Below are 15058 nucleotides of genomic sequence, written 5' to 3' on the forward strand. Positions count from 1 at the left end.
AGAACAAATTTTCATTTCGAGAATAAAAAATAGTATGCCAATTCGCATATTCTCTATATTTTATAAAACAATTGTGCATTATAACTTGACCAACACAAAATCCACATGATAATTATGTCCTGCGACTGATATATCGTTATTTAGAAAAAAGAGTAATAGAATAATACAATGTGTAAATTATATATTAGATTTAAACATACAAAAGTTTTATAAGTTCTAAAGTATTCAAAAAATAAGATTTCTTGCACAAAAAAATTGTTTTTTTCAAATGAAAATGAAAAAAAGAAATGTTTATTTTTTGAAATTGGAATTTAAAATTTATTCACAAATAAAAGAGAATAAAAATTTTTAAAATATAAAAATTCTAAAAATACATTCGAGATTCGTACACATGAATAAAAGTATGTACGAATAATAATGTGAAATAAAAAGATTGTTTGTCATAAGTAAATTTTTATTTCAAATTGCTACAAAAAATGTCCTATGCGTTTAACTTCCGTTTCGACACAAATTTAACATCTTCATAGCGAAAAAAATTTTGAATTTATAAAAAAACTGTTTTTTTTTTTTTTTTAAATACATTACATACTTATATTTTAAAGGCCACCGGAAGTAACAGGTCACTTTTTGAAATTCATTCAATTCTTAAACTCGAAAACTATTGAATCAATATAGTAGTTCTCATTACAAACTTGACCACAACAAAGTAGACCAGAGATCTCTCATTTTCTAAACATACCGTATCTTAATGAACACCCAACGTATAAAGGGTGAGTCTTTTATCAGTCGTCACTCAGTTCTAAATTTTCTTACCATCGTGTAAGACTGCGTGTTTTAAACGGAAGCTATTGAAAATATTCCTTTCTTAAACGTCCGCGAAAGGAATAAAAAATTGATAGAAAATTCACCCTATACGTAAAATAGATAATTAACACAAAAACGAAAACAAATAAATACGCTAAAATTATATTAAAACATATTTGTCATTATAAATCGTAGTGTGCGGCATCCTATAATTTGCTTTGGCATTCTACGCATTTTTTCGTTTCTTTTATATTTTTCTCTCTTTGTTTCGCTTAAGACAAAAATAAACAATTCATTCTAAAATTTCCGACGTCCCTGCGGAAACAATGACTTTAATACATACACACGTCAAAAGGAAAGAGATTTTGTTTCCCTCTATTTCTTTTTTTCTTTTCTTTTTTTTTTTTTTTTTCTTTCTGCTTCTTTCTCTCTTTCAACAAGCTAACGTAACATTCGACGAAAATATTACAAAGAAAGGAGAAAAGAGAGAGAGAGAGAAAGAGAAAATGTTAATGAAATTTCCGCTATATTTACCATGAATGTCCCTGTAGTCTTCGAGGAACTTGTATTATGAACAATACACGTTTTAATATACACGAATTTATGTACATTTACCAACTCCACTTGTGTACGAATACATGTAGATGTAAATGTGTACATATACGCGCGAAGAGGAGAAAAAAAGAATAAATTGAAAAAGGGGAGAAAAAACGCATGGTAGCAAATCGCAAAGAAGAAAATTTGTTTCGTCGATATTCATTTTTTTCAGTCTTATAGGTACCTATACTAATCACGAAAATTGCTTCTATGACTTTCGTAATTTTTTTCTAGAATATTTTCTTTACAATTAATATACGAAAAATAAAAGCATAAAAACTACGATATACTTGAACTTGGCAATATCTTCATTCTGATTTTTCATCGATCAATTCATAATATCATAAATTTAAAATATAGTCTGATTGATATATCATAACAACAAATAACATCAATGATACGTGTAAACGCTAAAGATATAAACTTGATCATTCGAAAAGCATCCTGAAAACAAGAAATACGACGTAGAAACATTCTCCCTAAAAACTGTTATCGATCGAAATCACGATAGTTTCGTTTATTGAATCGAAGTGTATTAAAAAACTTAGAGGGACAAGGGAAAAATTGTACGATATCTTTCGACCGATTGAACGATATTTCCGAGAAATAGAAACGCTCGAAAAACTACTATATCGCGAAATATATTATTTTTAAATATTACTTATACGATTCACTGTCGTTATATCATCTTAAATTAATCAAATCATCATTATAACGATTTATACGTATTTCTTTCGGTGTGAATTCAAAAATCGTTGAATTGAGACATGTACACATAAAAATATGATTATATATATATATAAAAATATATATATATATTATAATCGAATCTTTCGCTTTGTATCGAAGCAATCGAACTTTCGTGATTTGCCTTACCAGTTTCACTTTTCCATCGAAAAGCAAAACCGATTGGATACCTCGGTATCTTTATAGCGTTTCCAACAGGAAACAATCTTAAAGATACATAAAACCAACAGGAGGAAAAATATTTTCATAAAACATGTGTAGAAATGCGGTACTTTTTTGCGGAAAGATAAAATACACGTACGAAATATAACATGTCCATTCAAAGGCTATGCGATCAATTTTATCCAAAATACAAGTGTTTTTTCTTTTTGGAATTCTGAAAATTCCCGGATATAAGTATTCTTATTCCTAATTGTACCGATTGTTCATTTCTTTTTTTCACGCAGTCTTTAACAAGGCACTTCTTTTTCGCATATTATACGTATATATGTTTTGATAAAGGCCGCAATGTTTCTAGATGTAAATGCGTACGAAACGAGAGGAAATCAATTCCATTTTCATTACAGAAGTTTACTTTGGTAATGACTAGGTCATGCACTATCGCTACGCAACGATATATCGTTGTTCCTCGCTACGTCATGGCGATCGGCTTCTCCGTTATTAATGGTAAATAGAAGGGAACTAACGGATCGTTTAATATTATGGCTGTATAAACGTATAGCTCGCGCACATACGTACATTAGGACTCTAGACAGGATCCAAACTGCTGAAGAGCGAAGCAGAGACGCTCTCGAAATCGATCACGCTTTTGATTTTTGCTTCCTCTTCTCAATCACTTATCTGCCTCCCATTTTTTATTCGTCGTTTATCGCTCGTTTCCATTCGATCATTCAACAAATTTGATCCTGTTGTGCTTCTTAAATATCCACTAGAAAAAAATTTTCCATCGTTCGTCAAAAACATAATAGAAAATTTAAGACAATAAAATAAACATGTATATCAATATTTGGTAAAAAAAAATTCTCATAACTGGAAGATAAAGTATGGAAAATGATATCCTTCAAGTTCCTCAAGTTATACCCTCCTTGGAGAGAAGCATCTTTAATGTCCTCGAAGGAGTCTCTTTAGATGGGAAAGACTAATTCGATTCCAAACGTTATAAATTAAAACTGAATACGGTAATTGTTCGGGCGAGGTATGGATCTCGCCTTGGAAGGTGGCAACGATGATGTGGATGCCTCGCTGCTAGCCGTGCCTCCAGAATCGCGCCCTCCACTCTTGCTGCTCACCGTGCTCCCGGTGCTTTGTCCACGTGAACCAGCCTGCTTTCTCAATGTGCCATCACTGAGACGACCGTACTCCCCGATACGACGAGACGGTGGCGGTATCAGTGAACGGCTCTGCGTTTCCCTGTGCTTCGTCTCCGAATTGGTAGGCTGTTTCTTGCGAATATTTTCACCTTGAAGACGCTCGTACTCGTGGCTAGTTGTGGAGGATGGCTTTTTCAACGAGTTATTTACGACCAATGGTTCCGTACCGGACGATTTCTTTCGACGCTGAGCCTTCGTGTCGAATCTTCCATACTCGATGGTGCAGTTATTCGTGTCGCGTACCTTCATACTCGCTGATGTGTCCAGAGCCGGGCCTGGATCTGATTTCTTACGAGTCTCCGTGTCGCTAAGTCTGCAGTAACGTGAGCCCGTTGACTTCATATTCTTCGGTGGTCGAGGTAACGAGCTGGGAGGAAGACTGCCCGCGCGACGTGGCTCGCCCTCTTGCATTCTCTGCCTCTGCGAACTTCTGCCCTGCTTCTCCAATAGCATCATGTCTTCAGGCTTACCGTCTGATAATCTCGATACAGTGCCTTTCAGCCTCGAGGCTGCACTCGCAAATTCCATGATACCTGGCGAGACCTCACCACCGGAGTCGTCTAATAGGCGACTCTTGCTCGAGGCGGTGCTCGAGGTACCTGTGCTATCTACACCCGCCAATAATGGCTTGGGTATTTTTCCTTTTCGCGACGCAGTGCCTGGATTAGAGAATCCTGGAAAACAGCAAAGTGCCCGCTGAAACAAGAGAAAAGCATAGCCGCGTTGGAAAGGAGGCCCGGGACCTGGAATAAGGGTTAGTGCTCGCCACAATAGCGCATGCACACTCAGGGATCACATGGGATAGGAATTGATTCGGGTTAGTTTGAATTAAATAGGAATAGGTAGGAATTATCTTTCTCTTTTTCACTATCTAATCGAAAAACGTTGAACAAGATTAATATATAGTTAATTGTAATATAAAAAAATCAATGGCACACAAAGATTTGTATTAGTGAAAAGTACAGTTTACTGAATTTTATGATTAAAAAACGAGTAATTCGATGCATTCTTTACATATTATCTATGAATATATTTTTTTAATAATTTATTCAGAGTTTGCTTTTTAAAAAATTATGTTTTTTCTTTAAATTATTAATAATAAAAATATTTGTAATATTACAGTCGTAAAATTTTAATGAAATATTATTCTTCTGAAAACTTGTTTTAAATAAAAAGCTTACTCTGTACAAATTTTGCTAATGAAAGAAAAAAAAAATTTTTTTAAATTTAAAAAAATGGATTAATAAGACACACATGATTATGCGAATAACAACAAACACAAGATAAAAAATAGTTGATATATTGTTTTTTTCATGTACTATTCAATTAATAATCAAAAATATTATTCGTATTTTTTTGTAGAAAATAGATGAATTACATTTTTAATATAAAACAACATATCAATTATTCTTGTTCACACGATTACCTAAATAGGATTTTAAAGTACCTGTGTACAAACTGTAATATTTTGATAATCTTCTGTAGCTATAAAGCTAAAGAATTTAACATCACAAAATCAAAATATTATGAACGCAAGAAATACATAGACAAAAATAAAAATAAAATTTCACAAAATAATTTTGATATAATTAATAGATAAAATTCTACTTTTGATTTTTTACATAAATATTTTTGTAAAAAAGGATTAATTTTATAATCGCGAAATTATTTCTATGTTTATTATACGTTTACTGGGATGTTGCATACCTTACTAAGTAGCTGGGAGTCTAGTTCTTTTAATTGATCATCAAGACTTTTATTTGTTTGCTCAAAGCTGCCCTGTTTCCTGTATTTGTAACTGTCTGTAACACCATACGAACCAGTACTTCCATAACCACTACCACCACCTAATACACTGCTTACTGTTGAATGTAAAAGTTAATATTTAATTAATAATCTTAAAATATTTGTATCATTTTTTCATGAAAATACATTTTTTACCAAGTTCTGGTGTACTTGTCAATGCAGTGTGGTGATCCGCTGATGTACTTGAATGAGACGAATGTGCAGCAGGATAACTACCAACACCACTACTGCTGCTACTATCCTTATCATATGTATGTTTTTGAAGAACTCTAATCATTGCATCCCTTTCAGCTAACTTCGATTCTAGATCTTTCATTCTATGAAACAAAAAATCATTAGAATCCAAAATAGAACATAAAAAAACTACATTACAATCATAAAAAAAATAAATCACTATGTGAAATAATAATATTACCTAGATTCAAGATCAGCCAATTTTTTTTGTGCAGCATGAACTTCATCCATGTGTCTCATTTTTTCGGATCGTGCTTCTGCAATTAATTTTTCTGCATCTTGACTCGTTTTTTCTAACGCAGCTATCTTTGCATCCCTAATTATTCAAAAAAATAAGTTATAATTAATATGAATATAATAAAAAAAATTATTAGCTAGCTATTAAAATTATTAACTTACTTTGGTAAACTAGCTGCATCAATTGCTGCTTGTCTTAAAGCACTTTCTTCGAGATAACGTTGTTCCCATTTTGCAACGTCACCTTCCAGTGACATAATTTTTTCATCTCTTTCGCGTATTCGTCGTTTTAACTCTGCGATTGTTTCTCCATTAGAAGATTGTTCATTGCCATTAGCACCACCGCCACCGCCACCTCCGCCTTCTCTTAATTCCCGTTCTAATTGACCTCTCAACTGTCTTTCTGTTTCTTCTCTTCTATCGCTGGATGCTTGAAGAGAAGACAAAGCTCGTTGAAGTTGACCTACCCTTTCTACATATACTTGTTTTTTTCGACACTGTAAAAAAAATAAATATAAAAAAAAAACTTGTAAATATAAAATATGAAATATGAAACAATTTATTGAAAAATAAATAAAAAATTACCTCTTCTTCAAGACGCACTACATTGCCTTGTGCATTAGTGAGAGCAGTGTCTAGAATATCTATATGTGTACGTTGTTCCTGTAACGTTGCTCTTTGTGCTGCTAATTCGATTTCCTGTCTTTCTTTCGCCGCAGCTAGTTCTTTATCTAACATAAAAATAAATATGGTTAAAATAATGAACTGAATGACGATAAATAGTAAAATATATTTAAAATACTTTGTGTAATCAATTGGCCAATTAATAATTCTCGTTGCGTTAATTCTTTTCTCATAGATTCCACGATCGGAGGACTATCAGTACGTGCTGATAATAAATCTATTTGATCTCGCAACGCACGATTTAATTCGGTTAATCGTCTACAATCATTTTGTAATCTCAATCTAGCAGCTCGTTCCAGTTTCTCTCTTCGTTCACTTGACGCAGCCAATTCTTCGTGAGCCCTATGCACTTTTGCAATTTCTTGTTCCAACTTTTGAGATTTAGCAACTTTGTTATAACACCGCTCTAATTCTAGTTTTAAGGCACTATTTTCTTGGATTACAATTTGTATCATTTCTGATGGTGGCCAAATTTCACCTGTTACAGATTCTGTTTCTTCTCTTCCTTTTGTTTGAGGTCTATAAAAATATTAAATATAAAATATTACTTCTGATTTATCAAAAATTAATTAATTTCAATAATCAATTTAATTAAATTACCGTGGTGAAGTCGCCCGTAAATTATAATTATCAATATCTGGTTTGCCAATTCTAGACAAATCAGGTTGTGATCTTGATAATGTCAATTTTTCCATTGGTCCAAGAAGTCGAGATTTATTTTTTAAAGGTAATAAAACAGACATATATGAAGGTGGTGGTCTATCTTCTGACTCACTATCATTTTGTTTCCCTCTATCACCATCTCTCATTCTCATATCAATATTTCCTCCATTATTTGTTAACTTACTATAAGATGGTACTTTAACTTCTTTTGCAAGATGTTTTAATACCTGCTTGGTTTGATTAAAGTAAAATAATAAAATAATAAAGAATTAATTATATTTAATAAAATTTAAATTATAATAAAATAATTTTTTTACAAATGGAATATTCATTTGTTATATATTATTACTAAAATACAAATTATGATAATCACCTGTGATTGACTGAGATAATCATCTGGTATATCTGTTATTTCTTGACATCCTCCATTATTAGATTGCTCATAAATATGATCTTCATGAGTTAAATTTGATAAAGATTGCATAGTGGGACTATTTGAATGTCCTTTTCCACCAGCATCACAATATAAATAACCCATATCTCCATGTTCTCTTACTACACTTGACAGCCTAAAATTAAATATCAATATTTACAAAATATTTATATAAAATTATAAATATAAATCTAATTCTAATTATTCTATAATTTTTTCTTAAAAATATATATTTTTTAATAAATATATATTTAAATATATTACCTTCCAGATGGTACCCATGAATTATCATCATTAGCATTATGTATTATAAGTGTATTGTAGGAGCTTGTAGACACATCTAAGCTACTTCTATTTGAACCTACACTGGTACGATTACTTAAATTATCTTTCAAACTATTTCTATTAGAACCATTAATGCTGTCTTTAAGACTATTTCGATTAGAACCATTTAAATTCTCTTTTAAACTGTTTCTGTTTGAACCATTCAAACTGTCCTTTAAACTATTTCTGTTGAGCAGGTTACCCTAGATTGCAATAAAGTAATTTACACTTATGTAACTTAATAATACAGGTAGCAATTTAAGATACGTAAGAATAATATGGGTAAATAACTAGGCATTAAAGAATGTCTACACTTATCTCAAAGATAATAAGAGGGAATAAAAATATATGATGCACAAAAGTGATCAATAAAAATAAAAAAATACAAAAAAATATATATATATATGATTAATATTAAATTACTATCAATAAAATTATTAAAAATATACAATTAATAAATAGTTAGAAATAAATATAATTATACATACTTGTATATTTGGTATGTTTTCTTTATGACTGGAAGATCTGGATGGACTTTGCTGCTGATTTTCTTGACCTTGAGGTTCTTGGCGAGCTGTATGTCTTATAACATAGCGATCTTCATTGGTTAGATTCTCATTTGAAGTTGAAACATCAGTTTCACTACCACTTAAACTTTGTGGAAGACCACCTAATAAATGAATATAAAATATTTAAAAAATTATAATTTCATAAACTTGTATATAAATTGAAATTTCATATTATATTTTATTATATTTAATATTTCATTATCTTAAAAATATTAATAAATTTTCAAAAGCAATTCTAAAAACAAATTTCAAATTTTTCTAATACCTTGCATTGATAGTTGCTTCCTTTGTATATTATTATTTGAAAAAGGTAAAAATCTGCTACCTTGTTGCAAAGAACTCATTTTTCTATTGTTTCATTTACACCTGTTATATTTTATCTGTAAATGTATAAAATTATTTTTTTCACAATTGTTCATGAAATATATAAAATCANTTCTAAGAAAAAATAATTTTACAAAAATTGATTTATTATACTTCAATAAGCTTTATGCACATTCATATAACTACATATTAGAAAAATTAATAAAAATAGATTTATCGATATAAGTTCTTGTAAAACATAAATTTTTATTTTTATACAAGAATTTTTATACACTTAAATAAATATTTAAAAATATTTTGTCTCAAAATTCATCGAAAATGTGAACGAGAAAAATACAAATTATTAATCTCATAAATTAATCATTTTCCTATCCTTACACGTTAAAAACCAATGAAAATGTAAACCTATTCATGCATTCTTGTATTTGACACTACGCGGCATTCGAAAACAAGAAATTGAGAGAGAATTATAAGAAGTCAATATTAAAGAAAGAGATGGTGATGTTATAATAATGGTAAAGCAGAGCACTCTGACAGAGGTGTCAACACTCTGGAATGTTGATAATCCGGAGATATTGAATTTTTCGTTGATGCGTAACATTGTAATGAGAAAGTATTCGAAGTCTTACGAATTTAACTCATCAATATATTCCATGTTGCAAAATCGAAAACGCTATTTTTGCACGCGATTTTTTATATTTTTTACAAATTTTTAAACTTAAAGGGCTGTATAAATAAACAAAAAATATAATATCGAACTATAGCCAACAAAAATTTTTTATATGTTATCGAAATGTAAGCAGATGGTCCTATCAATTTAATGTCCGATTACTCACATTATGCGAAAGTGCAAAAACGGGATGAGTGTCGTAATTATTTCAATAAATTAGTACACTTTACAACTCCACGCACGAGAAATAAAAATTATTAGTTCCTGCATTCCTCATCAGGGTGCGACGTATACGAAAGCGGGATACGCTCTTCCTGACTCTTCTAAAGTTTTCCAATTTTTTTCTTCATCTGTAGATGAATCACTAAAAAGCAATGTATGGAGAATGTCATCCTTATATATTTTTTTTTTATTATTGTATATTTTTTTTATATTTATATTTATAATAAATGTAACAATTCCTTTTTTTCTCGTATATTGATCAATGTTTTCATTCTTTATTCTTAAATAAAATATTTATGTCAAGTTCATTGTTCTGTCAATGTACGCAAACTATACATACATAAATATTTATAATAGATTATAATATAATTTTATGATATAATTTTATATAATATTTTAAATAACATTGTCATATAAAAATACATTTTAATATATATAATTGAAAAAAACAAGACAATTTTCATTATTATATTACATAATACAAATATTTAAGTCGCATCCATTGGTATAGGATAATAGTCAAAATTGATTATTGAATAATATTAAATAATGTTATTAATATTTGCATTTATTAATATAATTATTAATATAAACAAATATAATTATATTAAAACCATTAGAAATAATCATTTTAATGTAAATAATATTATAATATAAAGATAATTTTTATCAGAACTCAGCTTATGTATATATACATATATATATATATATTTATATATACATCTATGTGTTTATATTTATATTATGTTATAAAATAATTTATGTAGAATTCATGTTATATGATTGTGAATAGATTAATAATTATGAATTTTAATAAATTACGTCAGTGTTATAAACCTATATTTTTTAAATTGTTATTTCATAATATGTTTATTAAACCAGAAAAAAATATTTATAATAAATTGTTAAAAATCTCTTCATATAGGATATTTCCTTACGGTAATTTACAAAAAAAAAGAAGTATTTGCGAAGTCATTTATTTAACAATTTATAAAAAATATGAAAGGTCATTTTTATTCTAATTTTCATTGTATATTTTAAATTAATATTATTATTATTATTAATAAACAAATCATAAAGATGTTTCATATCATGTAAATGTAATAAAATTTTATTTACAGTCAAAAATATAAAATCAAATGTATTATTTTTTAGTTCAAGCTATCTCACAATTTTCAACTTCACTTCTTAACAATAAAATCATGTCTGAAGAATCATATGATGTTGGTTATAGTGATATTTTAAGAGCTCAAAGAGACCGTGATATTTTAATTATTGATGTTAGAGAAAAAGAAGAAATTGGTGAAACTGGAAAAATACCTGGAAGTATTAATATACCAAGTATGTTTTAACAGAAATAATTATTTTTAAAAATATTAAATAGCTGTTATAATGAATTATATTATTATAGTGTCTGATGTTGAAAATACATTGATAAACTTTTCGAATAAAGAATTTAAAAATAAGTTTAACAAAGAGAAACCTTCCAAAAATACAAAAATCATATTTTGCTGTAGAGCTGGAAGAAGAAGTGGTATAATTCAGAAACAAATGCAAAAACTTGGATATAAAAAGTATAATTAACTATTATATTAAAATATATTAATTTAAAAAATATATAGTTCATAATGTTTTATAGATTTACTATATAATTAATCATATTTATTTATTATAGTACCTATAATTATATCGGAGGATGGCGGGATTGGGAAAGAAGAAGTAAAAAATAAAAGCAAATTAAAAAATAATATTTTTGTGTTTTAATTAAAATGTTTAATAATAATTTAATATTATTCATAAAATGAAAATTTTTTAATTTGTTTTTCATAGCAATTAATGTATCATATAATGTATAATTAACTAATAATAAGTAGATAATATATTTTAATGTATATATATATATATATATATTTAATTTTATAATACATTCAAGAATTTTATATACATTATCAAAGATATTATTTTTATATAAAACAATCATGTTATTTTCTTTTTTTGTTCTTGTGCCAATTTTTGATTAACCATCTCTCTAAATTGTCCCAAAATAAGATTTTCTCTTTTTTGTCGTTCTTCTTTACTAAACATAGCTAATGCTCGTTTCTCATCAGCAGAATAAATCTGGTTCTCTTTTCGGATACGAACAGCTTCCATTCGTCGATGTCTGAAATAAATATTAATATTAATATTAAAATACATATCTATTATTGAGTTTCATTATATTTTAATGAAATTTAATTAAGAATATTTAATAGAATGATTTACCTGCTACCACTCATAACATAACCAACAGCTTCATATGCAGCAATCTCTTCAGAAGTTAAACCAATTTCACCTCTTCTAGGTATACGTTTTCCTTCTGCAACATATGCAGCCATAGCAGCACCTTCACCAGGCAAAAGAGCTTTGCCAAAATCTTTAGCAGATAATGTCACATGTGGTTTCTGAACTGGGCCTACTATGCCTTCATCACCACTTTCATCTGAACTTGATCCTTTCTTAATCTTTGCTTTGTCATTAATTCCATTTTTTTCTACCCATTCCAATTCCTCCAATTCACTATCAGAACTACTATCTGATTTTTTCTTTTTCTTTTTATATTTTTTCTTTTTTTCTTTTTTAGCTTTCTTTTCTTTTTTTAATTTTTTACTTTTCTAGAACAATGAAATAATAAAAAATAATAAAATAATATATGTTAAAAGTAGTAATTATTATAAGATAAGTAATTATTATAAGGATATTATAAACAAAATAAATTTCATATAAAATTTTTATAAAAAAAATATTGAAAGTATTATAAAAAAAGTTAGTTATTAAAGAAATAAAAATATCAAATTATACTTTCATACCTTCTTCTTCATTTCTTGTTTTCTTTTTCTAATTCTTGGCATAATGTTGTCTTTGTATCGATTAATTTCTTCATCTTCATCAGAACTGTTTCAATTATACAATATTTATTATATATATCATAATTTTTGAGAATGAAATATCATTATAAAAAATAAATTATTTAAAATTATCAATCTTATTGATAAAATAATTTGAATAATAATAATACAAATTATTATAACTTCTTACTCTTCGATTCGTGTTGGCGATTTTCCCCAAATTCTGTCAACACCACATAATCCAATTTGCTCTCTGTCTCTTCTACGTGCATCCATTGTTATGCTCGTTTATGCTCTAACTGTGACAAAACAGAATTTAGAAGAACTAATATTGCCCTCTGGTTTTAATTACAGGTATTAAGCAGTATCGACATTTGTTAATTGTTAAAATTATTCATATACGCAGTTACGTATAAATTTTATAGACCAAATATAAATAAACCAAAAAAAGAAAAAGGTAATAAAAATATTGAAATCAATGCCATCTCCATAATATCAGATATTTCTTTAAAAACAAGATAAAATAGAGTAAAATTTAAAATCAGCATTATCTTTTGAATGATAAAAACAATTTTCTAAAAATAATCAAGAGATGGCATTGATAGTTAATTCTTATGTTTTTTTTGTCTATTTTAGTTTCATTTGCGGCACTCTAGAGATGGCGCTGATTTCATAATTTTTAATCTATCTCTATCCTTTTCTTATTTGTTTTTCTTGTCTACATTTGCTTTTGGCGCGTAATTACAAATGAAATATGAAATATTCATTGAATATTCATGCTTTTATTTTTCTTTAAAAACTAATATAATGTATTTTAATCTTAAGTGCAAAAAATATAAATATTTTTTTTTGATTTTTAAAAATATTTTCCTAAAATATCTTAATAATTAATCTTTAATTACAATATAAAAATTTATTTTTAATCTTCGTTAATTAAAAACAATTTTTTATAATTGAAAAATTATACGTAATATCATTATTGCAATTATCTATTTCATAATGGTTTATATAATTATGTTTATATAATTTATTAATTAAATATTTAAATATATTTAATTATTAATTATTAATTAAATATGTTTATATAATTATGTATAAAATGCAGTATTTTATATATATGTATACAAGATACATTATAACAAAATATATGTATATTTATTCTGTTTCATATTTGTAATTTTGAAATTGAATTAAAATTTAATTTTAATATCAATCATTATAATTGGAACAATTATTATCATTATCAAACATTTAGTTGTGATTTATTGAAATAAATATTATTTCGATGAAATAGAATCTGTATTACACATATTGGTAAATGCTAAAACTCAGCATATACAAAAATAAATGATATTTATGAGAGCATATTTATAAAATAATCAAAAAATAAGGTAGAAAAGAGAAAAACAAATATAAAAGTGAAAATAGTATTTAGATTTTATTGACTTGTTTTATGAAACACTTTTAGAAGAATTCCACGATGAATTCTGATAATTTAATATCAAAATGTGTTTTTAATAAATATTAATAAAAAATACATTACACAAAATATCTACAATGATTACAAAGATTGATATAAAATTACATGTCAATGGACAGCATTACTATCCAAGACTTATAAATATACAAAGTAGCAATTGTCGTATTTAATCATATTGTTAGTAATATCTATTATAATTAATAAATATTATAATTATAATCCTCTTTTCTTTGAGTACTTAGATAGAAAAATATCCGTAATAATTTCAGTTATTTAGATCTTAAACATTATGCGTTTCCAAATAATATAAAGTTTAATGATATATCACTAAAATGAAAATTATTGTAGCTGTGTTAATAATAAATCGATTCATTTAAGGAAATATTTAAGTAAAATAAACATTCGATATTTAATTTGATAATAATTAATACTTGCATATTAGTAATAGAGATATAACAAGGCACTCTTAACAAGTCCATTCTTTTCACTTTTTTTTTTTTTATAAAAACTTGTTCAGTATTAAATTTCAAAAGATACGTATACATAACAATTCCTCAATTAATTCTTGACATAAGATTTTTATCATTGTCATAAGTTTGGATTTCTTATATAGATTATAATTATTTATATGTTCTAATTACATCTTTAATAACGATTATTAAATCTTAAAAAAAATATATTATACATAATATATGTATATAAAATTATTTCTTTTTCAATAAAAATGAGTTCTAAATTAAAATTTATATTTTATGCAATTATAATTAAATAAAAATTAAAATTTATTTCAAAATTTTTAAATAAAATTATCATTTTTTTATATTATTAAAATTAGCAAAAAATAGTATAATAAATGAATAATAATTTTCTGAAATTACATATTTTGCTACTAATTCATTATTTAAAAATTGCAAAAATGAAACAAAAATTGAGGATACAAATTTCACAATGTTTTCTTATAATAATTACATTACTCTAATATTTTTTTGTATTGTCAAATATTATATAG

At 26.8% G+C, this 15058-nt stretch overlaps 3 protein-coding genes across 7 annotated transcripts; 1 reads left to right on the forward strand and 2 right to left on the reverse strand.

The window, feature by feature from the left end:
- Window positions 1–433: 433 nt before the first annotated feature.
- Window positions 434–9773, reverse strand: LOC122716155 (angiomotin-like protein 1). Of its 4 annotated transcripts, XR_006346969.1 has the most exons (14): window positions 9629–9773; window positions 8734–8848; window positions 8388–8569; window positions 7840–8102; window positions 7516–7711; window positions 7080–7369; window positions 6598–6998; window positions 6381–6526; window positions 5958–6292; window positions 5740–5874; window positions 5460–5641; window positions 5226–5380; window positions 3179–4214; window positions 434–3076 (listed from the first exon to the last, which is right to left on the reverse strand). XR_006346969.1 is itself a non-coding variant. In XM_043938976.1 (13 exons), the coding sequence occupies exons 2-13, from the start codon at window positions 8810–8812 to the stop codon at window positions 3312–3314; spliced, it is 3267 nt and encodes a 1088-aa protein (XP_043794911.1). In that variant the 5' UTR covers window positions 8813–8848; window positions 9629–9773; the 3' UTR covers window positions 434–3311. The 4 variants fall into 4 exon arrangements, 3 of the variants coding, with proteins under 3 accessions (XP_043794911.1, XP_043794923.1, XP_043794933.1); XM_043938976.1 differs by having other exon boundaries at window positions 434–4214; XM_043938988.1 differs by lacking the exon at window positions 9629–9773 and adding an exon at window positions 9171–9466 and having other exon boundaries at window positions 434–4214.
- A 681-nt stretch (window positions 9774–10454) lies between these two features.
- LOC122716230 (rhodanese domain-containing protein CG4456-like) lies at window positions 10455–11432 on the forward strand. Of its 2 annotated transcripts, none has more exons than XM_043939123.1 (4): window positions 10455–10623; window positions 10840–11025; window positions 11096–11258; window positions 11360–11432. In XM_043939123.1, the coding sequence occupies exons 1-4, from the start codon at window positions 10464–10466 to the stop codon at window positions 11412–11414; spliced, it is 564 nt and encodes a 187-aa protein (XP_043795058.1). In that variant the 5' UTR covers window positions 10455–10463; the 3' UTR covers window positions 11415–11432. The 2 variants fall into 2 exon arrangements, with proteins under 2 accessions (XP_043795058.1, XP_043795067.1); XM_043939132.1 differs by having other exon boundaries at window positions 10465–10690.
- A 145-nt stretch (window positions 11433–11577) lies between these two features.
- Window positions 11578–12936, reverse strand: LOC122715939 (NKAP family protein CG6066). The gene is made up of 4 exons (XM_043938540.1): window positions 12760–12936; window positions 12531–12615; window positions 11947–12335; window positions 11578–11845 (listed from the first exon to the last, which is right to left on the reverse strand). The coding sequence occupies exons 1-4, from the start codon at window positions 12843–12845 to the stop codon at window positions 11662–11664; spliced, it is 744 nt and encodes a 247-aa protein (XP_043794475.1). The 5' UTR covers window positions 12846–12936; the 3' UTR covers window positions 11578–11661.
- Window positions 12937–15058: the final 2122 nt, after the last annotated feature.

This window comes from Apis laboriosa, unplaced genomic scaffold, assembly GCF_014066325.1.
Source record: "Apis laboriosa isolate Shangri-la unplaced genomic scaffold, ASM1406632v1 scaffold113_cov153, whole genome shotgun sequence".
Classification (NCBI taxonomy): Eukaryota; Metazoa; Arthropoda; class Insecta; order Hymenoptera; family Apidae; genus Apis; species Apis laboriosa.